The sequence below is a fragment of the Rhinatrema bivittatum genome, chromosome 2 (assembly GCF_901001135.1).
Source record: "Rhinatrema bivittatum chromosome 2, aRhiBiv1.1, whole genome shotgun sequence".
Lineage (NCBI taxonomy): Eukaryota > Metazoa > Chordata > Amphibia > Gymnophiona > Rhinatrematidae > Rhinatrema > Rhinatrema bivittatum.
In genome coordinates, this window is record NC_042616.1 from 217,025,724 (window position 1) to 217,052,551 (window position 26,828).

Here is a 26,828-nt window from a genome sequence, read left to right on the forward strand (position 1 = left end):
GATGAACATCTCTAGTTGGAAAGGAACATTTATCATGGCCAAAATAGCACTATGAGGATGATGTATCTCTACCCCTCCTGAGTTTTACCAATATTTTGGATACCAGAGGTAGTGAAGGATATACATATAGGAGATCTGTCACCCACTGAAGGGAGAAGTCATCTGTTCCTAGCCTGCTTTCAGGTCTCCTCCTGCAGTGGAAGACTGGTATCTTCTTGTTTAGGACTGTTGCAAACAAATCCACCTCAGGAGGTTCACATTCAAGGAAAAGTTTGCTGTGTCCTGGGACTATTGAAGGGGGTTTAACTAGTGACAATCTACCTGCTAGGACACTGTCTCTTTCCTGCCAAATAAGAGGCCCTTATATTTACCCTGTGAGAGAGAAAGCCCACTGACATAAGAAGCAGAATGATTACCTGATTATCTGTTTGAAATAGGACAATTTTATTGGCTATCCAATTTCTGAAGATCTTTAGAGCATTCAATACAGCCCTCATTCTCAAGAAACTGATAAGAAATGATTTTTCTCGAAGGGATCTAGGACTGGGTATTTAGATCTTCTAGGTGAGCTCCTCAGCCCGAATTAGATATATCCATGGTCAATACAATTTGATGCTCAGGAATTTAGAAGGAGAGTCCCTTGATGAAACTGGAATAGGAGAGCCACCACAATAAATAGTCTTTCAGCATCTCCTTAATCTGGATGAAGTCCTGAAAGCTCTGAGAGGTCAATTTTCAAACCATGACTGAGCAGACATGATAACAGGCTAATTTTAGGAAGTTATCTTTAGGGGGAATTTTAGCTGAAACTAACTGGGCAGGTTTCCAGCAGAAAATTGTACTAAATGCAGCCAGTTAAAATTTGATCAGCTAGATTTAGATAACCTAGCCAGTTAGCACTGAAAATCAGTTAATCCTCCTCCTTCCAGACTACAATTTTGTATTTAAAAAATGTTCCTGCTGCTGGGTCTCCCCTCCCTTGCTGCCACTTGATTAATTTCTTTTTAAAAATATCTCAGCAGTTAATTTTCCTCTCTGCCTGCAGTAAAAATAAACACACATCTTTGAGGATCTCTGCTCTCTACCCAGAAAAGGAAACACGATAGAGTCGGGGCTAAGGATTCTCCTCTCACTTCCTCCTGTATAGAAAAAAAAAAAGACCTTCATAATTTCTTTAAAGAAAAAAATATATATAATTTGAAAGGGAGGGAGACAGATAACAATATGTATAACCATCAGCGGATAACCTTACTCAGTGCTGAAAGGGAATTGGTCCCTTCCTGACAATTGTCAGTTTAGGGACAAAATCATTGGTCTTTTCATCTGCAGTAACGTGAATAAATTAATACTAATGTGCCAGGAACTGTCAGCAATATTGCCCTAAATATTCAGCCCAGCAGGTCTCTAAGGGGTTTGGGAAATGAGGATTTAACCAACATCTTTTTTTTTTTTTTAAGGTAGATTATGGCAGGAATCAGCACCTGCATGAGAGGCTATGGCTTTTATTTCCAATATTTAAAATCTCAGTGGATGGCAAAATTACTCAGATATCTTAATCCAGGTTACTTTAGCCTAGTATATTAAGTAGGATAACCATTCAGTTAAGTTCCGCTGAATATCCTGACCAAAGTTAGCTGGTTAACTTTAAGTGGCTAATTTCCTGCTCATTATAACATTGAATACTGTCATCATAAACTGCCTTGAGGTAAAATTGGAAAGATTGTCTAGAAGCAGTGTTTCCTAACTAACCATCTCCTGGAGGCACATCTATCCAGTCAGGTTTTCAGGACTGCCACAATGATTATTCATGAAATAGATTTGCAAACCCTGAGTCTTCAAAGTATGCAAATCTATCTCAAGCATATTCATTATGAATTTCCTGACAACCTAGCTGGTTAGGTGTGCCTCCAGGAGAGGGTTGGGAAATACTGGTCTAGAACTACAAATAGCAGAGGTTCTCAATTTCAAATGCATCAAATTAAATGGAGTAGATATATCTTTCAATCTTCCCCTTTAGCTATGAGGCAGTGAAATGTTTCTAAGAAAAAAATGAACAAAAGTATGTATTTCATCCTTGAGAACATTCAAGAAATTGATCAAATACCTACAGTACCTGAATGTAATCCACTTTGAAGCACTGAAAAAAGTGCAAAAAGCGGAATATAAATCTAAAAAATAAATCTGCAGAAATGTAGAAATATGTAGAAATGTTCTGAAAAGACCATTTCCCAATAAGATCCAAAATTTTAGGTTCACAGTTTGGTGGAAAAGACATACAAATCTTAGGCATATTGGACTTCATTAGTGCAGCTTTGATCACCACTCTCTATTGGAGCTATACATGGTGAAATTCAGGAGCTCGTGGACATAAAAACAAAGACAACACAAAATATTAACAGTAAACACCATATCCTCTTCTGGGAGTCCTGCATGATGGTAGCAGTTATCATCCACCCTAACTCCTTAGATGAATCCAGGTACTTTAGAAGGCAGAGTAAAAATATCCTGGGCTCTTCAGATACCTAAAAAATCAAATACGACAGTCTTTGCTATTGCCTGTACAAAATTGGGAAAGGAAATCTCCTCCAGAAACAAGGTTCTGTTTTGGTTAAGATGGAGTAAATTGCATTAAAACAGGTTGCCCCATCCCTAAAACACTGCTCAGTTTTTAACAAATATAGAGCCTTAGTCCCTTCATTATTGTTTCATTCATGCATTAAGACTCTGGAGCTCAGCTGTCTCTGCATGTAGAACTGGGAACATTTCTGAGAATGCTACCCTGGAGGCTCTGCATTTTTCTCTTATTTAGAAGCTTAAATTTGGCCTTCAGAAACTCCTTGCTGCATCTTTCAATATCATTGAAATCCACATTGATTCCTCCCAACATACTCTACAATCATTTCTAGCAGATATGTGAGATCTCAAGCTCCTCCACTGGCTGCCTATAAAGCAAAGGATCCTATATAAAGTACTCACCGTAATTCATAAATCCATTCACAATATCTCTCCTCTTCAATTATGTAACCAACTACGCCCTCACTCCTCCTCTAGACCCATCAGAGGAGCATATAAAGGCACACTCTATGTACCTTCAACAAAATCCTCGCATCATAAACGTGCCATATCTACAGCAGGCCCCATTCAATGGAATGCGCTCCCACCAGACATTCGGCTTGAGTTCTGCCACTCTTCATTCAAAAAAAACTTAAAACCTGGCTCTTTAGCCAAGCTTTTCCAGGACCATGATCATCATTTTTTCCCCTCCAACCAGCAAGAACATATCTTCTTCACAAACCCCCATTTTCCATACCACTACCTACTTCGGTATCTAATCTCTTGCTGCAGGACACTTGAGACGTTCTCACTTATACGTTATAATTTTTATGCTCAATAAGACCTGTCAACTTAATTGTTTAAGTCTTTTTTTTTTTTTTTTTTTCTCCTTTATCTTTTGGTCATCAATGTTACAACGTTATCATTAAATTTTGAACTTATGTACACTGTTCCAAGTTTCATAACCTTGTTCTATGTAATGCCTTTTGGCAATTTTCATGTTCTGTTTCAATGTAAACCGATGTGATCTTTATTTCATATAGGAACACCGGTATATAAAAATCTAAAAATAAATAAATAAATAAATCTGCTACCTCTGTGATAGCCACCAATCACCTACAGTTTTAATGAATTAATCTCCAATAACAATGGCAGTCCTATCCCTATTCTCCTGGTCATATATCCTTTGAGATGCACCCTTGGTGCAAGAGGATAACGCATATGGGAGTGCACGCCATAAGGTTTTATTTTGTTTCATGAGAGGGTGGGGGGTGGGATTGACTGAATTTCATTTTGTTGGGGAGGGGGTGTTTTTTATTCATTTCATTCATTTTCCCTATGAGGAAAGGCTGAAGAGGTTAGGGCTGTTCAGCTTGAAGAAGAGACGGCTGAGGGGGGATATGATAGAGGTTTTTAAGATCATAAGAGGTCTTGAACGAGTAGATGTGACTCGGTTATTTACACTTTCGAATAATAGAAGGACTAGGGGGCATTCCATGATGTTAGCAAGTAGCACATTTAAGACTAATCTGAGAAAATTCTTTTTCACTCAATGCACAATAAAACTCTGGAATTTGTTGCCAGAGGATGTGGTTAGTGCAGTTAGTGTAGCTGGGTTCAAAAAAGGTTTGGATAAGTTCTTGGAGGAGAAGTCCATTAATGGATATTAATCAATTATACTTAGGGAATAGCCACTGCTATTAATTGCATCAGTAGCATGGGTTCTTCTTAGTGTTTGGGTAATTGCCAGGTTCTTGTGGCCTGGTTTTGGCCTCTGTTGGAAACAGGATGCTGGGCTTGATGGACCCTTGGTCTGACCCAGCATGGCAATTTCTTATGTTCTTAGTGCGCACTATTTACAAATAGCATACAGTATTCAGAAATAGTGCATGCTATTTCCCAAAACAACCCAAAATTTTTTAGGTTTTTTGGCATCACTGGGGATTCATTTACTTTAAAATGAACCGAAAAGGATTTTTGGGGGTTTGGATTTCTTATTCATTTTCAATGAATGTACCTCCTTAATAATGCATCCAGCCACAGGATCACATCCAATCTGATAATCTTCTTTCAGGTGACCTTACCAAAGAGGCCGACAGAGTAGGGGTGAGACCATTCAACTTTGTCCTTAAAGGTCTCTTCTATATGTCTCTGTCTGCTACTCTAGCCTTCAGAGACCACAATCACTTTTTTTTTTTTTTTTTTTTTTAGAGATAGGATGTCTTTGGGTACTGTAATGGGTACACCCATACATCCTTTTCCCAAAAGATATTCCCAACAATTTCAAAGGGGTATGGGATAAACACTGTAGATCCCTAAAGACTAGAGGATGGAAATGAAGAAGAGGGTGCATGGGGTAACCTGTATGGAATGACAGTTAATACCCTTAACAGAAGTCATGGGGATTCCTACTCTCAATAAATAGCCTTGATACTTTTGATGAAACTGTAACATCGCTCCCCACTTTGACAGTGGGGGTGGGAGGACAATAAAGGGGACTTCGATACAGGCAACCACCAACATGAGCCCTGACTTTTACGGTCTGGGGTACTGACATGCAGACATAAAGGAAAAAGCACAGGACGGCTTCTATGGCCAAGTTCCAAAGCAAAGAATGTCAAGCAGCATTGTCTGAATTACATTGGTAAACACATTTCTGGGAACATTTTGTTTCCTCCACAACCTTCGGTGAAACAAGTAGATTTTAACAAGCTGAACACAAATATGCATTTATTATGTCAGTATCATGTACCATTTGCCAGAAAAGTGCATTATACATTAAGCATTGTTACGTGTCTGTAACGGCCTAAGCTATAATGGCAATGTTGGCACCAGAAAACAAAACTAAAAATGCCGCAGATTTTCGTTTGTAATCACTGTCCGACGCTTCACGGATGAGAGTCCAACAATAGTCACCCAGCATGGAGGGGTTCCACTTGCCTTGATACCGTTTCTCCATTTTGACAATGTCTTGATGAAACCTTTCACCATGTTCCTCACTCACAGCGCCAAGGTTGTCTGGGAAGAAATCTAAGTGGGAATGAAGAAAATGTATCTTCAATGACATGTTGCACTTCATTTTATGGGTAACCCGAGTTATACTTCGGGCCAAAATTGGTGACCAGGACAGAGCATGGGCTCCTCATATATGCTGCACATCTTTGCCACAAATAATCAAAGGCTTTACTTTGCTTGTTCATTGCCTTAAAGTTTTTCATCAGCCCAAGTTTGATGTGCAAAGGTGGAAGACATATCTTATTTGGATCCATGAATGGGTCGTGCACAACATTCTTCTGCACTGGAACCAACTTCTTGCAGAGAGACCAGACTTTTCTGACGTAATGCAAATCTCTTGCTCGACTGTCCCACTCACAAAGGAAAAATACCACTTGGTGTAACCAAGCTGCAGACCCAGTAGAATTGCAACTATCTTGAGATCACAACACAAATTCCAGCTACACATAGAGTACTCAATGTGGTTCAGCAGTAGCTGCATGTTCTCATACGTTTCCTTCATATGAACGGCAAGTCCGACAGGTATTGATGGGTAGATATTGCCATTGTGCAGCAAAACAGCCTTCAAACTTAAGATTGATTAATCAATAAACAGTCGCCATTCTGTTTGGTCGTGGTCACATCCGAGAGCACAAAACAATCCATTGATGTCACAGCAAAAAGTCAGACAGACTGGTTGAAATATTTTGACAAATCTTCATGACGGCTGCGAAATACTGAAATTTTCAATTTAGATGACAAAAAATTCCATCCTTGCAGGCTTGACTCTTCGATAAAGCCAAATCTCTGACCAGATCGTTCAGCTCTGACTGAGATATTAAATTATAATCACTTGACGTTGATGGCATAAAGTCAGGATCAGCTACAGCTTCCATCTGTGATGGCTCGCCATCATCGCCTACCCAGCATGGCAATTTCTTATGTTCTTATGATATGATAGATGTCTTGAATGGGTAAATGTGAATCGGTTATTTACAGTTTCAGATAATAGAAGGATTAGGGGGCACTCCATGAAGTGAGCATGTAGCACATTTAAAACTAATTGGAGAAAATTCTTTTTCACTCAACGCACAATCAAACTTTGGAATTTGTTGCCAGGGGATGTGGTTAGTGCAGTTAGGGTTTTAAAAAGGTTTAGGTAAGTTCTTGGAGAAGTCCATTAGCTGCTATTAATAAAGTTGACTTAGAAAATAGCCACTGCTATTACCTGCATTGGGATATACTTAGGGGCAGATTTTAAAAGCCCTGCATGCCTATGTTGCATAGGCCGCCGGTGCACACAAGTCCCGGGGCTTTGCTTGGGGGGCATGTCGGGGGTGGCGCGGCATATGGGGCGGGGCCATGGGCCTGGTGCCAGCCCAGGGGCTTTCCGGGGGTGTGGTCGAGGCCTCCGAACCAGCCCCCGGGCCATGGCGTGCTGACAGCCGGTCGGCAGGCGTAACTTTCTGAACAAAGGTTGGGGGGGGGAGTTAGTTAGGGCTGGGGGGTGGGTTAGGTAGGGGAAGGGAGGGGAAGGTGGGGGGGCTTGAAAAAAGTTCCCTCTGAGGCCGCTCCGATTTCGGAGCGGCCAAGGAGGGAACGGAGGCAGGCTGCTCGGCTCGATGCGCGCAGGTTGCACAATTGTGCACCCCCCTGCACGCGCCAATCCTGGATTTTATAACATGCGGGCGTAGATTTGTTCTTTTACTTTTGGGTACTTGCCAGGTACTTGTAGCTTGGATTGGCCACTGTTGGAAACAGGATGCTGGGCTTGATGGACCCTTGGTCTGACCCAGTATAGCAATTTCTTATGTTCTAAGTGTTCACACCTCTGGCAGTTTTGGAACAGGAAGACTGTCGTCATGCGGCACTGGTCTCATTGTCGATGCAAGGTTAGGGTACTCAAACTTCCTGTTCTTTGATGAGTATCCTGACACATTCGTCATGCAGAAGTAACAGTTAGTTATATGATCTTTCTGTTCCCTCCATATCAATGGGATGGCAAACGGCATGGATGGTCGCACACCTTTCAGCCAAGCTAGCAGATTACTGGCAAATGTTTCCACGCATATGTGATGCCAAGATAAAAGAAGGTGTTTACGTTGGCCCACATATCCGAGCTGTGATGAAGGACAGCCACTTTGATGGTCTTCTGCAAGGTACAGAACGTGTTGCGTGGACAACCTTCAAGAATGTCGTTTGCAACTTTCTAGGCAACTATAAGGCAGCAGACTATGTTGAACAGGTTGAAAATCTGCTTCAGGCATACAAATTGATGAAGTGCAACCCATAAAATTTTGCAATACAATACACTTTCATACCCCACAATGCAATCTGAGATCCGCAAATAAATGCTTACTGAGTATACTCCATAGTGCTCACTTAAGCGAGGTAAGAGAGAGAGCATTGACAATAGGAGGTCCAAAACTGTGGAATACCATGCCAATGGAACTAAGGGTACAAAAGGAATTTAAAACTTTTAAAAAAGATCTAAAAACATGACTTTTCCTTCAACTATTTGAGAGTGCACTTACTAAATAAGGCAGGGAGAAATAGAATTGGTAAGAATTTCAGTTATTCCTTGATATGTATTTAGTTTTTTATTGAATTGCTTATTTTATTTCAATTTTATGTCAATTTTATTTTATATTCTATGTTATACTTGCCAATTGATAGTTATATTATTTATCTGGTTGATTGTAAACCACTGTGATTGAAAATAACAGAACAGCGATATATAAATGAAATAAATAAATAGATGGGGAATCTGTCACCAAATTAAGTTCTTTGAAATGTCAAAACTGCATATCCTCAGAGGTGAGATTATGCATTTAATCAACTAAACTCTCAATGGTTTGATACTGTTAGGATTTAATAGCTTAGGTGTAGATATTCAAAAGATCTAGGTGACTGTCCTGGAAAAGAAGATGGATTCAGACATGACATTTATTTGATATGAGGCATCACCAAGATGAGAAGCAATAGGGATATCCTGCTTGCAGGTGACTTCCATGTATTAGATGTGGACTGGAATTGCCTGCTGCAATATCTGCTAGGATCTTTCCCAGGGAGGAATACTCGGAACCAATGTCAGGAAGTATTTCTTCACGGAGAGGGTGATGGATGCCTGGAATGCCCTTCAGGAGGAAGTGATGAAGACCAGAACTGTGAAGGAATTCAAAGGGGCGTGGGATAAACACTGTGGATCCATAAAGTCTAGAGGACGTGAATGAAGAGTGGGTGGCTCGCGGGAATGATGGCTACTACCTGGAGATAATACCCTTATTTAATAAACATACACCCGGTTTATGCGACTCCAACATTGCTCTAAGTTTCAACGGCAAGAGGAAATGTGGAAAAAAGGATTTCTATTCACAAAAAAGTGAGTAGCAGCTTGCTTGTTACGGCGGTTACTACCCCAAACCAAATAAGCCTGATACTTCACTTTCAATACATATCCAGCATAGCTCTCTGCTTCAACGGCAGGAGAGAAAGACTGATACTTCACGCATATCCAACATAGCTCTCTGCTTCAAAGGCAGGGGGAATGAAGAAAAGTGGATCTATATACAGACAACAACCCACAAGGACTGAATTACATAGTCTGGGTAAGCGAATAGGCATGGGTGTAGCTTGCTTATTGCGGCGGTTACTACCCCTGACTAATTAAGTTAGATATTCACTTAGATGTAGTTCCAACACTGCTCTCTGTGTTAATGGTGGAGGTGGAAGGGAAATAGAACCAAAAGGTTACTAAGAGCCAAGACTAACAGAAGTATGAGGAAAAAAAAAAGTGCAAAGCTTGCTGGGCAGACTGGATGGGCCGTTTGGTCTTCTTCTGCCGTCATTTCTATGTTTCTATGTGCTCATCCTGTGACATAAGATCATAATGTATATTTTTTCTATTCTTGATGACACAGGAGATATTCCAGGGTGAACTTTGTGATCAGTTCATAACTCTTTCCCTGTTTTTGCCTTGTTCAGATGGGTTTTGGTAATACAGAAATAAAAAATTTAAAACATCAAAGTACCTTAAGTCTGCACCATAAATACTTTTTAATGTATTTTAAATGATGAACTGTCACTATTTGTATTGCAGAGACAGCGAACTCAAACAGCTTTGGCCTCAACTGCAAACATTGAAAATTTGCAAAGTTTTACTTGTTGAATATTTGTGAGCTGCTGAAAACAAAGGAATTAGAACAATATTTATAATTGGGACACGGAAAACTGTTTTTGATTCATGTTTAATTTAAGACTGCACTGTAAGAGGGTGCTGCAGTAACCTCCAGCACCACTAATTCCTACAGTTAGGAGTGAAAACAGGAAAATCAACCATTGCTTAATCTGTAACAGATGTTCTGTGAAGACAGCACTTCACCAGGCTCACAAACCCACTCACTACTCTTTAGGAGTTCTCGTTGAGTCAAAGCTTTAAAAGAAATGAGGAGTCTGTGCATGAAGAGTGAAATGGTTTTGTCTTTTCAAAAATCATTAGAAGATTCTGTCCACTTATATGACTGATAAACTGCTAGCTGCAGAGAACACTTATTATGAGTAAGCAACTTCTCTTTCTTTAAAGACAAGTAATATACCTTAGTCACACAAGTAGAATTCCCATATTAGGAGTTGCTTCACCAAAAAAAGGGTAAAAACAAAAATACCAATAGACATGCGATATTTGTGTTGGGAAAACCTCATCTTATTTTATATTTCTCTCTCTATATATATAATCCAAAATACCACAAAGTGAACACTCATGTATATATATATAGAGCTTAATAAGTGATAAAGCACACAATTAAAACAAAAATACTTGCCATCCTTCAAACATTTATTATTTAACAACCAATAAATGTGATTTAAACAAACCATAAAGTGAAACACTCCAAATATGTCTTTAGCAAAACAGCACACTCCTTAAAGAAATAGTTGGTCCAGTGCAGAACTAAATCATGTAGGTATTATTTAAAGCCTCGCGAATTACAAAGGGTCCTTTGTTTCACTCTGAAAAGGGCTTCATCAGAAGGAATTCAAAGCAAGCAACTGGACCATTAAAATTGTCATTTACAGCGCTTACATTTTCAAATCACTGGAGCATATTTAAAAACGTTACATTATTTGGTTGAGCAACCTGGCAGCAGTCTTCCTTCCATATTAGGAATGTACATTCGTTTAAAACAAAAGTACAAAACGCAACAAATAAAGCTAATTCGTTTCATTCGGGGGAGTCCAAACACTGGGACCTTGGCTGAGACCCCCTAAAATTTAAAAGAAAACATGTTGAGTAAATCAGGCAGCTGAATCATCAGGTGGAACTAGGTCTCCATTTTGCCTGCGAAGTCGACTCTTCCTCTTGCCGACGCGTTGCCAGGCCGGAAGTGTACTTCTAGGAAGCTTGCGTTTGTCCACAGGCGTGGGCTGCACAGCTGATTTGAAGTCTCGGGGTTTCAAGATGGCGATAGCTTCAGGCACATTGCAAATTTTTGTGGAGGCCCCATCACAGGTGAATGAAAGTCCGAAAGGGTGTAGCCACCTATACTTGTCGATGACTCTGATGCAAATAGCGATAGATCTGTTTTTTTGGTGCCCAAACAGATGTTCCATGACATGTAGCAGGGATCATCATCTTTTTGCAGTCATTTATCCACACATGTGACACCCCCGAACATCATGCAATGCCTCCAAGCATAGGACACATCTATCATGGGAGTCCGTGATAAACATAGTCCTGCTGTATTGAGGACACAGCTAGAACCCACTAGACATGTTGGAGTGCAACAAAAGGAACACAAAATCTAAATCAATGGTGGCAGAGGATTGATGGCCAGTGGATGCAGATGGCCTCAGCATCCGGGGGAATGGCAGTGAATGGAAACTTAGAAGAATGCCAAAAAAGCTTACCTAGGGAACTACAGAGGAAAAGACTGCGGGATCCCACAATGGGTAGCCAAAAACTGAAGGAAACATGCAAAATTTGCACCAGAAAAAGAGAGAATCTCGAATCGCAACCTACTAGCTCCATGGAAAAAAAGATCAGAGGGACCTCGCATGGACGTGTGGCATAATAACATACCATGAGTAGGCACAGTGAGCCTCACAGAGGTTTAGAAACTATGACTTTTTCCTTGCTGAGTTCCATTGGATATCATCCATGTGTGAGGACTGCTATCCTGTTAAAGCAACTCTTTCTTCTACAAGGGTTTTGCATTCAGGGACCTTGATTTCTCCAGGAGAAGAGGATGCACATTAACCTGCTAGAGCTTCAGGTATTTCTGAATACTCTAAAGACTTTCAGGTATCAGTTGCCCAAAATAATTGTTTTTGTTCATAGTGCATGACTACTTGATTATCTGTATCTTAATAAGTAGGAAGGAACAGGCTCTATCCTGCTATGTCTGGAAATTTTCAAGGTGTAGAAATGAGCCATCTCGCATGTGATGATCCTTACAACTGCATCTAGCAGAAATATATCATTCTGAATGACAGACTCAATGACAGTTATCTAGATCAAGGTTTCCTAACCTTTTTGGTTGTGTGAACCACTCATCAACCTCCAAAATGTTTGGGAACCACCAGTCCATTCCCATCACTCTCTCTCTCTACCCCCTTCCATAAGCAGTCTCTCTCTATCTCTGTCATCTTCTATTTAGAGCAGAATGAAACTATAGAAAGTCTACCCAACTTTGTTTCTTTTGACCCCAGTAGATCTTGGCATTTGATTACAAACTGCACCTTTTCTAATTGGGTAGAAGATTTTATCTCCTCTTGTGCCAGGTAGGCCTGACCTTAGAAGAGCATGTCAAAATTAATAATATTAGGGCCAAAACACAGCGGTTATTCATCTAAGGTCTACCTCCAAGAAGTAGATTTCCATGGTTCCAATGTGGAGTTTGGCCAAACATTCACATCGCATTACTGTCTAGACGTGGGATAATAGGTTTGGATTGTCCAATCCCTCTAAGAGATAAAAACTAACTCCATACTTCTAAGACCCACTTTTATGAATTCAGGATGTCTTCTCTATCATATATATAGCCTCATTTCCAAGCGTTCGTTGGAGAAACAAGAGAACAGAAAAGCTCAGGTTAGTGGTTAAGCTTCGGAGGAGTAATGCTTTGAAACTTGTGGTTCTCTGGCTGCTAATATGTTGATATTCCAGCAGGTTTGAAATATGAGAAAGGAATGAAATGGCATATACATGACTTTGTATCTCTTCCTCCTGATAAAGCCAGGGATAGATGAAACAGAGGAGAAATGAAGCATGCAGTTGCTTAAGAAGAAAGGAAGAGTGCAGTTGATTTTTTGAATGTGGTAGCTGCTATATACTGAAGTAATGTTTTAAGGATTTGAGGAACTATGTTGGTGCTACCACTACTCTACAATATTCCACAGTGAGGAAACAGCATCTAATGGTGTTTTTTTGTTTTTTTTTAAACATATTTTTATTAATTTTTTTTACTCCACATACAGCATTCTACCAAACACTGAGATGAAAAGTACAACTTGTGCAAAACAGTTATATAACAGAAGTGTATATAAGTACCGAAAAAAAAAACCTGGAGTAACAATAAGGAAACAGTTGCGAAAAATGATCAAATAATTCAATAAACAATCTGTTCCCTCTCCCCTCTTCCCCCCCCAACCTACCCCCTACCCTCCCCCCTCCTACTAATCATACTGAATGTGCCCTAGTGCTACAGCAACATCAGTACTGTACGGATATTGTTATTGATGTTACTTATACATCTAATAGTGGTTTTTACATAAGCAGCAATGCCATATGGACCAGGGATGTGCAGGGGAAAAAATGTTGTTTTCGGGAGGGGTTTTTTCCCACAAATTTTGGTTCATGGATTGCTTGATTCTTTTCATTTGTATGAAAAAAAACAAAATTAAGCAATAAAAAAAAAATGGTCAAAAAATGAAAATGAAGCCTCCCTCTCTCCCTCCCAGAAAAATGTCCTAGCTCCCACTTACCCGGCCTGGTGGGGATCCACTAGCAAGGACTAGGCCAAAACCTAAGACTTGCATAGGCTGATGCCTTGGACTAGGCCAGAGCGAGGACCCAGGACCTAGGCTGCGACCTGACACAGAAGCCGGGCTCCAATGCCAGGCCTATGCCTGGACCCAGGCCCGATGCCACGACCCAATCTGGAGGTCGGGTCCCAAAGCCAGGACTTCAGCCTAGGCAGGAGCCCAAGACCAGGCCTGATGCCGCAACCTGACCTGGAGGCTGAATCCCAACTCCGGGGCATCGGCCTAGGCCAGAGCCCTAGCCCAGGCCTGATGCCACGACTTGACCTGGAGACCTGGTCCTGATGCCAGGAACTTGGCTCAGACCAAAGCCTGACATTGCGACCCACCCCTAGAGGCCAGGCCCAGACGCCTGGGCCTTGGCTGGAGCCCAAGTCCAGGCCTGATGCTGCAACCTGACCAGGAGGCTGAGTCCTGATGCAGGAGCCTCAGCCTTGGTCAAATCCCAGGCTCAAGGCTGTGACTCTCCTGGAGACTGGGTCCCAAATGCCTATGCCTCAGCCCAGACCCAGGCATGAAACTGTGTCACTACCCAGAGGCCAGGTCCCGATTTCAGGGCCTCATCTCGGACTCAGTCCCAATACCGCAACCCAACCTGGAGGCCAGGTTATGACGCCTGGGCACATTCACCCCAGCGGATGCCATCATTTGGCACTTGAGAGCCGAACAAAGAAGAGGACCCAAAGAGAAGCTCCCAGGCCTGGGCCTGGCCCCTGAGCGGAGGCTCAGTTGTTGAAACCCGGCCTTGGCCCCAGGGTTGGGTCACAGCGTCGGGCCTGGGTCTGGGCTGAGGCCCTGGCATCAGGATCCAGCCTTTGTTGGATACCCAAAGGATCACATAGATGCAGAGAAGGCCTTTGACCATGTACACTGGCCCTTCCTTTTTAGAGTTTTGGAGGTCATGGGTTTTGGAACTGGATTTAGAACATGGATAGACAAGTTGTATGACAAACCCCTGGCCTGAGTGAGAGTGAATGGTGGGTATTCTGGTGACTTTGAGGTGGGCAGAGGTACTAGGCAAAGCTGCCCTTTGTCACCTTTGCCTTATTTCTTGAACCACTTACTACTATGATTAGAGACAATACCCATATCCCAGGAGTATTGGTGGGGGCGAGCTCCCTTAAGTTTTTATTTGCCGATATCATCTTTACAGTGAGCGACCCCCATCGGTCACTGTGTGCTATTGAGGCGGAGCTGGATAGATTTAGTCGTGTATCTGGGTTTAAGGTTAACTGGGAAAAGTCAGAGATATTAAACATATCATGTGATTCTAGGTTAGTGTCCTCTTTGAAGGCTCAGCATCCATTTTGTTGGGCTAAGCATAAGATAAAGTACTTGGGAATTTATTTGGGGCATCATCCCACCTTGTATGATCTTAATTACACACCCCTGATGGGTAACATATGGCAAGATTTGGAAAGGTGGGAGCGCCTGACTCTTTTGTGACTGGGCAGGATTGCACTAATTAAAATGAATGTCCTCCCGCGACTCCTATACCTCATTCAAACACTGCCTATCCACATACCCCATCTATTGTTGAAGAGATGGCAGTGTAGAATCTTCAGTTTTATTTGGAATAGATGGCCTCCGAGGGTGAAGTGGTCAATACAATATGCCCCTAAGCTCGAGGGTGGTTTGGGAGTACCCAACATGGAGTCATACTATCTGGCTGCACAACTTAGACAAGTTATTGATTGGCAGAATATAGAACATCCTAAACAGTAGGTAATGTTGGAACTGGCGCAGGCTGCACCAATGCCATTGGCTGCTCTGTTTTGGCAACCTAGCAGAACGTGGAGGAGTAACACACGCATTCTGCCTACCACCCGCGATTCCATTAATTTATGGAATAAAGTGCGACAAACTAATTGGTCCCAGAGAATACGCCCCCTTTACACATCTATTTCATAATATTTCCTTTGTCCCCTGTCTCCAGCCACAAGCATTTAAAATGTTGATGGCATATGGGGGTTATCTGATCAAGCATGTTTGGGAAGAGGGTCGGTTAGTACCCTTTGAGCAATTATGCGCCCGTCATGGACTGCCTAAATCTGAATTTTTTGCATTCCAACAAATAGCCCATTTCTTGCATTCAATCAAAATTGCAACATCTCAGAACTGGCATCTCCCTGTTTGAGAGGTACTGTTCTACAGGGGGGTATATTAAAAACCTCATCTCTAAATTATATGGTATCCTAACCACAACTCCCAGGGAAAAGATATCGCATATATTGGCATGGGAACATGATTTTGGAAGGTCCTATGTGGTCAAAACATGGGACATTGTTCAGCACACTTTACGCAGGATATCTATATCTACACTTATTCAGGAGAACTGCCTTAAGCTATTATATCGCTGGTACTACACACCAGATAAATTGCATGTAATGTATCCTACTATAAGCGGTTTTTGTTGGAGGGGTTGTGGCAACCAGGGCTCCTTTTATCATATCTGGTGGGATTGCCTTGTTATCTCAGCATTTTGGATGGAATTGGGAACTTCCTTATCCCAACTGCTGCGGACCACCCTCGTACTCCAGGCTGAGCAGCACTTTCCAATCCATACCTACAGTACCTGAATGTAATCCACTTTGAAGTGCTGAAAAAAGTGCGAAAAGCGCAATATAAATCTTAATTAATTAATGTCATACTGGACAATACGCAAAACAGTCTGGTGCAGCAGGTCTGCATAGCAGCTCAAAATTGAAATAGCAACCTTCTGGAAGCAAAACAGGCACCTGCTATGGGAAAAGTTTTATTGTGCCTGGATAGAGTATGTACAATGCACAAATTGACAGCTGTTAAAAGACACATCTTATCGAAGTTTCATGCTATATGGAACCCCTATTTACTTAAGAGATATAATTTGTCATAAAGGACTTGGAAACATTCATCTGGAGTCTCCCGGACCGGGGCCCTAAGGTATAAGTTGTACGTCTACTGTTGTATTCTGGTTTGCTGTAGACCACACCAACGCATAATGTATCATGGAAGACTCAATTAAGTATGATTTTGTTAACCTTATACGCTGACACTGAGAGCAAGGGGGTTTATTCTGTATTAATCGTTACGACTTCTACCATTTATGTCTATGGCATTATGTCATAATGTCTCTATATCGCTCCATGGTGAGACCGCACCTTGAATACTGTGTACAATTCTGGTCGCTGCATCTCAAAAAAGATATAGTTGCGATGGAGAAGGTACAGAGAAGGGCAACCAAAATGATAAACGGGATGGAACAGCTCCCCTATGAGGAAAGGCTGAAGAGGTTAGGGCTGTTCAACTTGGAGAAGAGATGTCTGAGGGGGGATATGATAGAGGTCTTTAAGATCATGAGAGGTCTTGAACGAGTAGATGTGACTCGGTTATTTACACTTTCGAATAATAGAAGGACTAGGGGGCATTCCATGGTTAGCAATTAGCACATTTAAGACTAATCGTAGAAAATTCTTTTTCACTCAATGCACAATAAAGCTCTGGAATTTGTTGCCAGAGGATGTAGTTAGTGCAGTTAGTGTAGCTGGGTTCAAAAAAGGTTTGGGTAAGTTCTTGGAGGAGAAGTCCATTAACGGTTATTAATCAGGTTTACTTAGGGAATAGCCACTGCTATTAATTGCATCAGTAGCATGGGATCTTCTTAGTGTTTGGGTAATTGCCAGGTTCTTGTGGCCTGGTTTGGTCTCTGTTGGAAACAGGATGCTGGGCTTGATGGACCCTTGGTCTGACTCAGCATGGCAATTTCTTATGTTCTTATGGCATTATCCTTATCTGTTCTTTGGAAGTCAATAAAAAGAAAATTTATAAAAGAAACAAAAAAACAAACAAAAAAAAAACATTTTGAAATTTACCCCCACATTGTGTAAAGGAGACATGCAGTAATTTGAAATGCCATTTTAATGTTGGTTTGTGCCATTTTTTAAATGAAATTACAGAAAAAATTATATTTGTGTGTGATATTTGAAAATAAAACATTAAATTCTTGACAGGCACTCTAAAACAAAAAACAAACAAAAATGAAACAAAATTATTTGCATGCACACCACTACTGTTAAATACTGTAAACGTATAGGCAATTTATTATAAAGTCAAGTATTACCCTTTCTACGTTTTTCAAGGTAGCCGCCCTTCAAAACAAATGGAAGATCCTGAGCTGCAACTGGGGGAAATTGATTTCCTAAGAAAAAAGACAAAATAATGTTATAGATAGAATACTATAACAAGCTAAATTTTATTATTTAATACATTTTCCTAACAGAGGTTCATCAGTGTAAAAGGTAATCTAAAAGATAAATCAAACAGTATTCTAAAATTCCTCCAAGACTAATTTGCCAGGGATGGAATGTACTTTTCATGTACTCTGATCTCTTGTCTCCAATTTTTGTTTTTGTGGCATACGAAAGTGAGTGCAAAGCCCCTTACCCCACACCCCAGTGCAACCCTCTTTGTCTCCTCTTCCACCCAATACTCCTTCGCTCTTCCAGGTTCAGTTCTCCCTCCTCCTCCAGCCCGCTGGAACCCTCCCCACTGTCTCTTTTCCAGTCACCCTCACTCTCTCTCTTCCTCTCTCTTCAGAATACTTGTGCCAGCCTGAGAGCTAGCAAGACATCTCTCACCAATCATTGATCAACATCAATCATTGATCAGCAAGGGCCTCTGAGTAGCAGCAGCTGACTTTTCTCCTTTCATTCCTGGCCTGAGCGCAGTATCTCTGTGGTACACTCAGGCCTGATTGGTTCTGGGGATTCAAACTCTGCTGCATTTGAGCCATAGTACTAGCCCTGATAAAGTTATTTTGTATCTTATTCCAAATACACCAATTAAAAATAAAGTATTTCAGATAAGGAAAAGAATACTGGCTGCTAGAATAAAACTGGAGACAATTACTAGCTCTGTAGTTGCTTGTATTTTCCTAACACAACAACAGTTAAGATCTATATTAGGACTGGGACAATGACATTTCAAGGAGAAAACCAGACCAGAGATTAAACAAGGTTTCCAAGTCATGTCATCTAAATTAGTCTGATTACGAGAACCACTAGCAGTAAAATAAAAATATGGTAATTGAAAAATAATACTTTAAGGACTGTAAGGCAATAGCAGCAGAAATGAGCGTCTAGACACTGCCTGAAGATCTATCTTCCTCAACCAACTGTACCAAATCCACAATCAGTACTCCAGACTACAATAGATCTGTCTTCAATAGATGGCTGCACATACTTTATTTTAAAGTGACTGCATTTCATTAGCAAAAGATTAATAAACAGTTATAGCTCCCAAAATACACATGGAAATGGAACAGAGTAAAAATATCCAACTTCTAGAATAATGCAGACTGAAGAACACATACTTGAGGGAGTGCTGACAGTGGAACCATCAGTTGGTGGTTAGTTTGGACTTGCTAGGAAGACGTGCTTAAATATAAAAGACAAACATTCTTGGAGGGTTAAACTATTTCTGGCTGTTTGTTTTGTTTGCTAGTTTTAAGGTTAGCATTTGTTTTCCAGCCTTAGAATTGTTTGTACGGTGAGAAAATAAACCGATTCTCTGTGCTAGTAACTAGTTCCTGGGCAACGAGTTACTAGTTTGTTCCCACTCTTCTACTCACCCCATTCCCACTTTTTGATATATAGGTTATCACCCCCACTAGGAAGAAAGTCTTTAAAATAAATAAATTAGTCACTTAAAATAAGATTCAGTTAACCCTGATTTTAGTGACTGGCTAAATTTAGTTTTGTTGCTAGTCATTCACTAACATTAATCACCTAGTTATCAAATTTAAAAACCATAAATTACCTAATAAATTAAAAAACCCTAATCACATTTAACAATCTGTAAATTCAGACATACCTATTTGTTGCCATCCTTTAAGACTTTATCAACTCCACAAATTAAGACACAGACAGAAGCCCAGCAGCGAGATGGGGGCTATCCAGTCTTTTGCACTGTGCCATATGTATAATTATCTACCTGTTGGTGAGAAGTTGTATAAGTGCACCTGGTGCAAAGAACTCCTAGCTCACAAAGAATGAGTTCAATCTCCGAAGGCCAGAGTGCCACACCTGGAGGAGCCAAGGCAGATAGAAATGTATATAGAAGAGATTTTCAGGGACATAGTAGAGCAGACTCAACTATAATCTAAAGCCTTTGTGCTGCTTTGGAGGAATAAATTACTTGGCAAGAGATCACCACCTTGGTGTGGCAGGAAGTGATCCTGTAGCTAGGCCCTGTCTTCCAGGTGATGCTTTATCCTTTTGTACTGAGAATGTGTCTCCAGGGGTCTGTGCCCAGGAGGGAAGGGTTAGGACAGCTGTTGTAGTGGGTAATTCAATCATTAGGAAAATAGATAGCTGGGTGGCTGGTGGGGATAACTTTCCTACCTAGTGGAGGGTAGCGGCCATCATGCACCACCTAGATAAGATTTTGGAGAGTGCTGGGGAGGAGCTGGCTGTCATGGTACATATGTACACATATAGGTACTAATGACATAGGAAGATGCAAGAGGATAAATTTAAACTCTTAGGTAGGAAATTGAAATCCAGATCCTCCAGGGTTGAATTCTCAGAAATACTCCTCATTCCATGCAGAGGAACCCAGAGGCAAGCCGAGCTCCAGATGGATGATATAATGATGATGCAGGGAAGAGGGTTTTAGGTTTGATAGAAACTGGGGAACATTTTGGGTAATACGGAGCCTATTCTGAAGGGATGGGCTCCATCTTAACCAGACTGCTAGCATTAACTTTTAAAAAAGAGCTTTTAAACTAGAACATGGATAAAAGCCAAACGTTGCATCTAGCAGCGCATGGTTCAGAGAGAGGTATCTTCCAAGAATATTGGCAAACCAAGTTAGATTATCCTGATAGGGAGGTGGTTGTAAAGCTAAAAAAAAAATCCCCCAGATGTACTTAAATAAAGAGCACAAAGATAAAAATGACTCCAAACTGCCTGTTTCAAATAAGCAGGTTGTGGATACATATAAAAACAGAAATATAAATAAACCTACTATAAAATATCTGTATGCAAATGCTAGAAGATGAAAAATAAGACTGTAGAGTCAGAATGTCTGGTTCTAAATGAAGATAATAGACATAACAGGCATTTTGGAGACCTGGTGGAAGGAGGATAAACAATAGGGCACTGTGATACCAGGATACAAATTTTATCGTCATGACCGGACAGATAAAATTGATGAAGGGGTGGCACTATATGTTAAGGATGGCAAATAGTCATGCAAGATAAAAGTTTTACAGGAAACAAACTGCACTCTGGAATCCTTAATGATAGAAATTCCAAGGGCAAAAGGGAAGATTAGTGGGGATTAATACTGCCTACCTGGCCAGGATGAGGAAACAGACTGCAAAATGCTAACAGACTGGCTAGTAAAATAGGCAACACAATAATAGGGGAGACTTCAATTATCTGTTTCAGGTCATTTGCAACCTATCATTTAAAACAGCTATGGTACCCGAAGACTGGAGGGTGACCAAAATGACACCAATTTTTAAAAAGGGCTCCCGTCTGATCTGGGAAACTATAGACCGGTGAGCCTGATATGTGCCAGGCAAAATGCTCAAAGCTAGTCTTTAAAACAAAATTATTGATCACATAAATAGATGTGGTTAATGGGGGAGAGTCAACATGGTATTTTCAAAGGGAAAGCTTGTCTTATCAATTTACTAAGTTTTTTTGAGGGCATAAATAAACATGCAGATGTAGATGAACCAGTTGATACAATATATCTGGATTTTCAAAAGGCATCTGACAAAATCCCTCATGAGAGATTCCTCAGGAAATCGGAAGGCCATGGGATCAAAGGCAATGTTGCGGATTAGTAAGTGGATAAAAGACAGAAAAGAGAAGATAGAACTAAGTATTCATAAATGATCTGGAGATGGGAATGTTGAGCGAGGTGATCAAATTTGTAGGTGAAACAAAATTGTTTTGAGTTGTTAAAAAGCAGTAGATTGTGAAGAACTGCAGAAGGATCTTGCTGCTAAAGGGCAGATGCAATTTAATGTGGACAAGTGCAGTGTAATGCACATAAGGAAAAATAATCTCAACTACAGGCACACAATGCTGGGTTTGATTTTAGAAGTCATTATTCAGGAAAAGGACCTCAGATACCTTGTGGACAATACCTTGAAATCTTTGGCTCAGTGTGAAGTGGCAGTTAAAAGGGTAAATAGAATGTTAGGAATTATACGGGGAGGAATAACTTTCTGAGACATGACTCTGCAATTTCTTTTGAACACCAGCTGGTAAAAAGGCTGAATCATCTTTCATCTTTTGTAGAATGTTATATAAATATTGTGTCATCTGAAATTGATGTGCAGATATTCTGCTCTGGAGTATGGAGGATTGATAAATGTTTTTACCTATGGGGGTCATTTAGCAAATTGTGTTAGGCGTTATCGCCCCCTCTTACAGTAGTATAAAGAGTTCCCTAACACCCACAATAATGCCATAACCCTTGCGTTAAATACTGTATCACAAAATGTGTGAGTTTGGGCAGAGTAAATGGAAATGAGGGCTGTTTAACATTGTGTGCGATAACACCGGATTTAACACTGGAAATAACTGCACCTTTTTCCTCTGATAGCTGTGCGTTACAGCCGAAAACGGGATTTATCGCAAATCCCATTTTGGGAGGGGAGAGAAGAGGAGGAGAGAGAGAGAGAGCGAGCACGCCTCTGTGGAGGTCCACTGATTTTTTAACTCTTTATACTATTGTAAGAGGGGGAATTATAAACTTGGGGTGAGCTGGGGTTTAGGGGGCAATTTTACATGCACAGTCATATGTACAAACAGCACAGCTACCATCAGTGAAGATTTAATGTAATATGGAGGGATGGAAGTTGAAAGAAGAGTAGATTTGTACCATGTTCTCTCTACATTTCTTGATGCACTCTCTACCTAGCTGCAATCAAGCTAAGTAGAGAGAACATGGAACAAATCTACTCTTCTTTCAACCTGCATCATGCCAAATCACATTAAATCTTCACTGATGGTGAATGTGCTCTTTGTACATATGACTGTACATATAAAATTGCCCCCCCAAACCTTGCCCCAAGTTCCCAATGCTTTCACTTACAGTGGTATAAACAGTTAACTTTTTAGTGAGCCTCTACAGAGTCTATCTCTCTCGCCAGCAGCCCAAAATCGTTTGGTCAGTAACGCAGCATGCCATAGACTTTTCAGCTAGCGATGTGAAAATAATGCAGGTACAATAAATTTAAAGCACATTGTGGTAAAATACCTATGCAAAGTGGTACCAGGAAAATTACCCTAACCATGCCCCTTTTTTCGTGGGCGCTATTTTTGCTATATTTATCGCAAAATGATAAATCTAGACCTACTGTATATTATTTAGAAGTCTACAATCCTTTATAGCGGGATTATTGGCATAGACTTAAGATTATTTAGCCTTCCAAAGTGCTGACTCCAACACTGCATAATTATGAGACAGGTGAACTTTATTGTACCCTAGACAGTTATTTATGTGGCCCTCTCCCCTTGTATGGACTATGTATTACCCCTTTGCTTGGGTTGGGGAGAACTACGAGACCTATACGAGACCTTTTCCCCCTTCCATACGTAAGCTCTCACTTCTGTTAAGAAGATTTTTAGAGAAAGCTTGTCTAGGTACAGAGGGAGTAATCCAAAAGCGTATAGCGATTTCGGTAGTATGACCATTTTAAATAAGTATATTCTTCCCAAAAGTAATATGCAGTATGTAATTTAGTAATATGATTTATCTTCAGGTTCATAGCCTGAGTGGAAAATGAGACAGGGTCACTGTCACCCAGATACCATAATTCTGTGCCCTTCCTAACCAACCTCTCATTTGTGGTACCACAGACCAGATAAAATCATCACACCAGAATAAAACAGTAATTAACCTTTTTTCTAGGATTATGAAAGTAGACAGTAAATCCAACTAGAACATTAAAAGGGAAAAGTACATTAGTAAAGTAAAATATAAACTTGCAGTTTCCTTATTTTAAATCAAGCAATGCAAAAATACTACTGGGTATGGTCTTTTAGCCAGGGCAACCAACATACTTATATGGATAGTGAAGTACCCAACTTTCAGGAAATATCTTTACCCCTGAGTACTCAAAAAGGGGGGAGGAACAAATCTACCTCAATGTCACCAGTTTTCAAAGGGTGCACCCTGTCCCAAACACAAAACTGTGTGGGGAAAAAAAAAAACAATTAAGAAAATGAAGACATCCCTCTTGATGATGGAGCTGCTTAGATGATAAACCAAATAGATGAGCACTCCAGTGTGTTAAAGGTCTTTCTGTCCTGGGGAGTTTCCCCAAATGGGTTACTTGGTACTAAACAGAAAGCGGGCCTGGTTTCAGCCTCTTACAGGAAGCCAAGTACCTGCCAGCAAGGGTTTATGCTTGACTTCAGCTGAAAGGCTAACGCAGTTAAGATGAGATACTGAATTTGTGAAAAAAAAAAAAAAAGGCAAGGATATAACCTTCTCCGTCCTCTGCTAAGATACTCTCTATGCAAAGTTTAGATTACTCAACTCAGTTTCTTAAGACGGTAATCAAGCCTCATGCTCCTGGACTGGTTATCTCTGCAAAGGAAGTCTCTCAGTTTCCCAGCTCCTAGCTCCTCTGTCCCTTATTGGTATTTTATATACAACTCAGCTATAAAACAAGAAAGCTGTTTGCCTATTACCTCAGACTGCAGACTTCTGTCTCTCCCTCTCGATAATTAGTTCTTCAGAAGAAAAGCTGATTACAGGGCTGCCAGATGCACTCTTTTCTTCCTGGTTCCTGGTCATCCTCACCCGTGTGAGCCAGTCAAATTGAACCTTTTCTACATTAAATGGTCTCCCAGCATTCCTTTGGCTTCTTCCTCTGCTGGCTATGTAGTGCTGTTCTCTGGGCAGGCTAAACAGTAAAGTCCTTTTTTCCCCAACATGTTAACGCTGTGAGTGCTGGATGTTGGCTTTTGCAGAACATTTGTCATTCACAGGAGAGCACACAGGGTTTTTATTTTATTTTTTTTTACTTTACATATTTTTATATTCTTTCACCTTGGCTTTGGTGGCTTGCAGTCTCTGCAGGGTTGAAAAACCCTTTTTGATAGGTCCAAAACACATCACTCAGATCCAAATGTAGTTCGGTCCACAATGACAGGATCTAACACATGATAAGCTCATGGAGGCAAGAACCTGGGTTATAGCAGCATGCTAAATGTATGTTTAAGGTGAATTCTTCATACACATGTATAGAGAGAACTGAAGGTCTCGGAAAGATTTGTGTACTGAACTGCTCTCAGATGTTTTGCTTTTTTGCTATATTGTAAAACTACTGGGAAGTTTTCTGTAAATTCAGGATTTTCCTGCAAAAATAAAGGGATAGATTCTGCCATCTTATGAATACAAGCTATGAAATTAAAAATCCTCAGATGTCATAATACTTCTAGGTGTCCCTGGATAGGGATCTGGAGATAATCCTTGAGATTCTGAAATTTTGGAATAAATATCATAGGAGGCTTGATCACCGAGGACTGAGTCTGAGTCCAGAATGTGGATTACAGAAAAACTGTGGTTGAGAAGTCTGTGGTTTTTGAAATGGTAAAATGGATGAGGGAGACTCCAATCACTGAGAAAATCTTTCCAGTACTGGAATAGTCTTTTTAGAATGTCCTCGCATGTCTGACATTTGTGAGCAAATTCATGCTACCTCTATTGCAAGAAAGCCTGACTGACTATGCTCAGAGGAAAAATCATGAATGAGGTATCTGACTCTGGCACTAGGATGGACAGCAATTTCATTTCAGGTTCTCTCAGTGTTGAGGTTTCCATCACCGAGAACTCAACATAAATGATGTCAATGCTATAAAGGCATTGGAATATGGTACAGTCTTACTTGTCTTATCCTTCTGTGTCAAAGATTTCTACACTAACTTAGGATCTCTATGCTGAGACATTGCTTGAAGGATACCTCTCTTCCTTGCTCTACTGGGAACTGGAAGAGGAGTAGGAACCTCTGCTCCTACATTTTAATGACTCTGACCTCTTTTTGTTTAAGTCTGTTTTATTAATTTTCACCAACATTACAGGTTAACGGTTATATCAGTCCAAAATACAAACTGAAAAATACAAAGCACAGTTCCTAAACATTTGTACTTCCTATTTACCTCTCTTCCCCCTCCCATGTTCTTGATGTAGGTCACATGAGTTATTTCCTAATTATCTTACAATGGTTTAGGTTTATTGAACTAAACTACTAGTTAGAAACCATTTAAACCCTGGCTTTGAGTTGTGTGAGGAAGGTTTGAGATATAAGGAAGCCATATGTCCAATATTTTCTTCTTTCTGAGATGCACTGATTTAAATGACATCTGTTCCATAACTAAAAAATGATGCATTTTATTCCTCCAGAATGTAATCAATGGAGTAACATAATACAGTAACATAGTAGTGATGGCAGAAAAGGACCAAATAGTCCATCCAATCTTCCCAGCAAGCTTAAGGCAGTAACTGGCACTCTGTGCAGGTTACTCCCATATTTATTTTCAGGGCAGTAACTATGGCTCCGTGCAGTTATCCCCAAACCTTATGATACCCAAAAAAATTTCAGTTAGTAACATTTTATGCGGGATGATCAGCTTTCTTGAAAATTCATAGTGTTGCTTGACGAGCTTTGCTTATGGACAATGCCGTAGAAGCAGTCCTGTGCTTTATCCCTTATGTCTGTATTAATGATTGGTTGTTGCCAGAAGTATAAAATAGTCTTGCCAACAAAAGAATCTTTTGGAACCAAGATCTCTGTGAGAAAGAACAGTGCATCAGAATGATATCCCCAAACAGCACCAACCTCACATCATATAATCAAAGATGGTGATGTAATCTCCTCTATGTATGCATATATTCTCCTCCAAAAGATTTGTATTTTAGAACAAGACCAGGAAAAAACTATAAGATTCCCCAAAGCATTAACACACTGTGTATATATATATATATCTGAAATAGTTGAAAGTTTGTGACACCATTGGTAATTGTGTATGCAGCTCATCTGCTCATCTATTCATCAAAGGAATGAGTTCCCATTTATCCTCAGTTTGAGTCAAAGATTTACAGAGTGAGGACAAAGTATACCTCCCAGGATCTTCAATGTCAAACCATTCTTGACCAGTGACCAGTTTTCCTTAGTCAAAGCAGAACGAGTTAATGACCCCACATAATGATGAGATTGTACATATGTGAAATAATCC

The 26,828-nt window shown here is 40.5% G+C and overlaps 1 protein-coding gene across 3 annotated transcripts in view; it reads right to left on the bottom strand.

The window, feature by feature from the left end:
• Positions 1–26,828, bottom strand: part of SKAP2 (src kinase associated phosphoprotein 2) — a 525,725-nt gene that overhangs the window by 240,405 nt on the left and 258,492 nt on the right. For all 3 annotated transcript variants that reach the window (XM_029589160.1, XM_029589159.1, XM_029589161.1), the window contains exon 5: positions 17,684–17,761. In XM_029589160.1, coding sequence (XP_029445020.1) covers positions 17,684–17,761 — 78 coding nt within the window. The remainder of the gene's footprint in view (positions 1–17,683; positions 17,762–26,828) is intronic.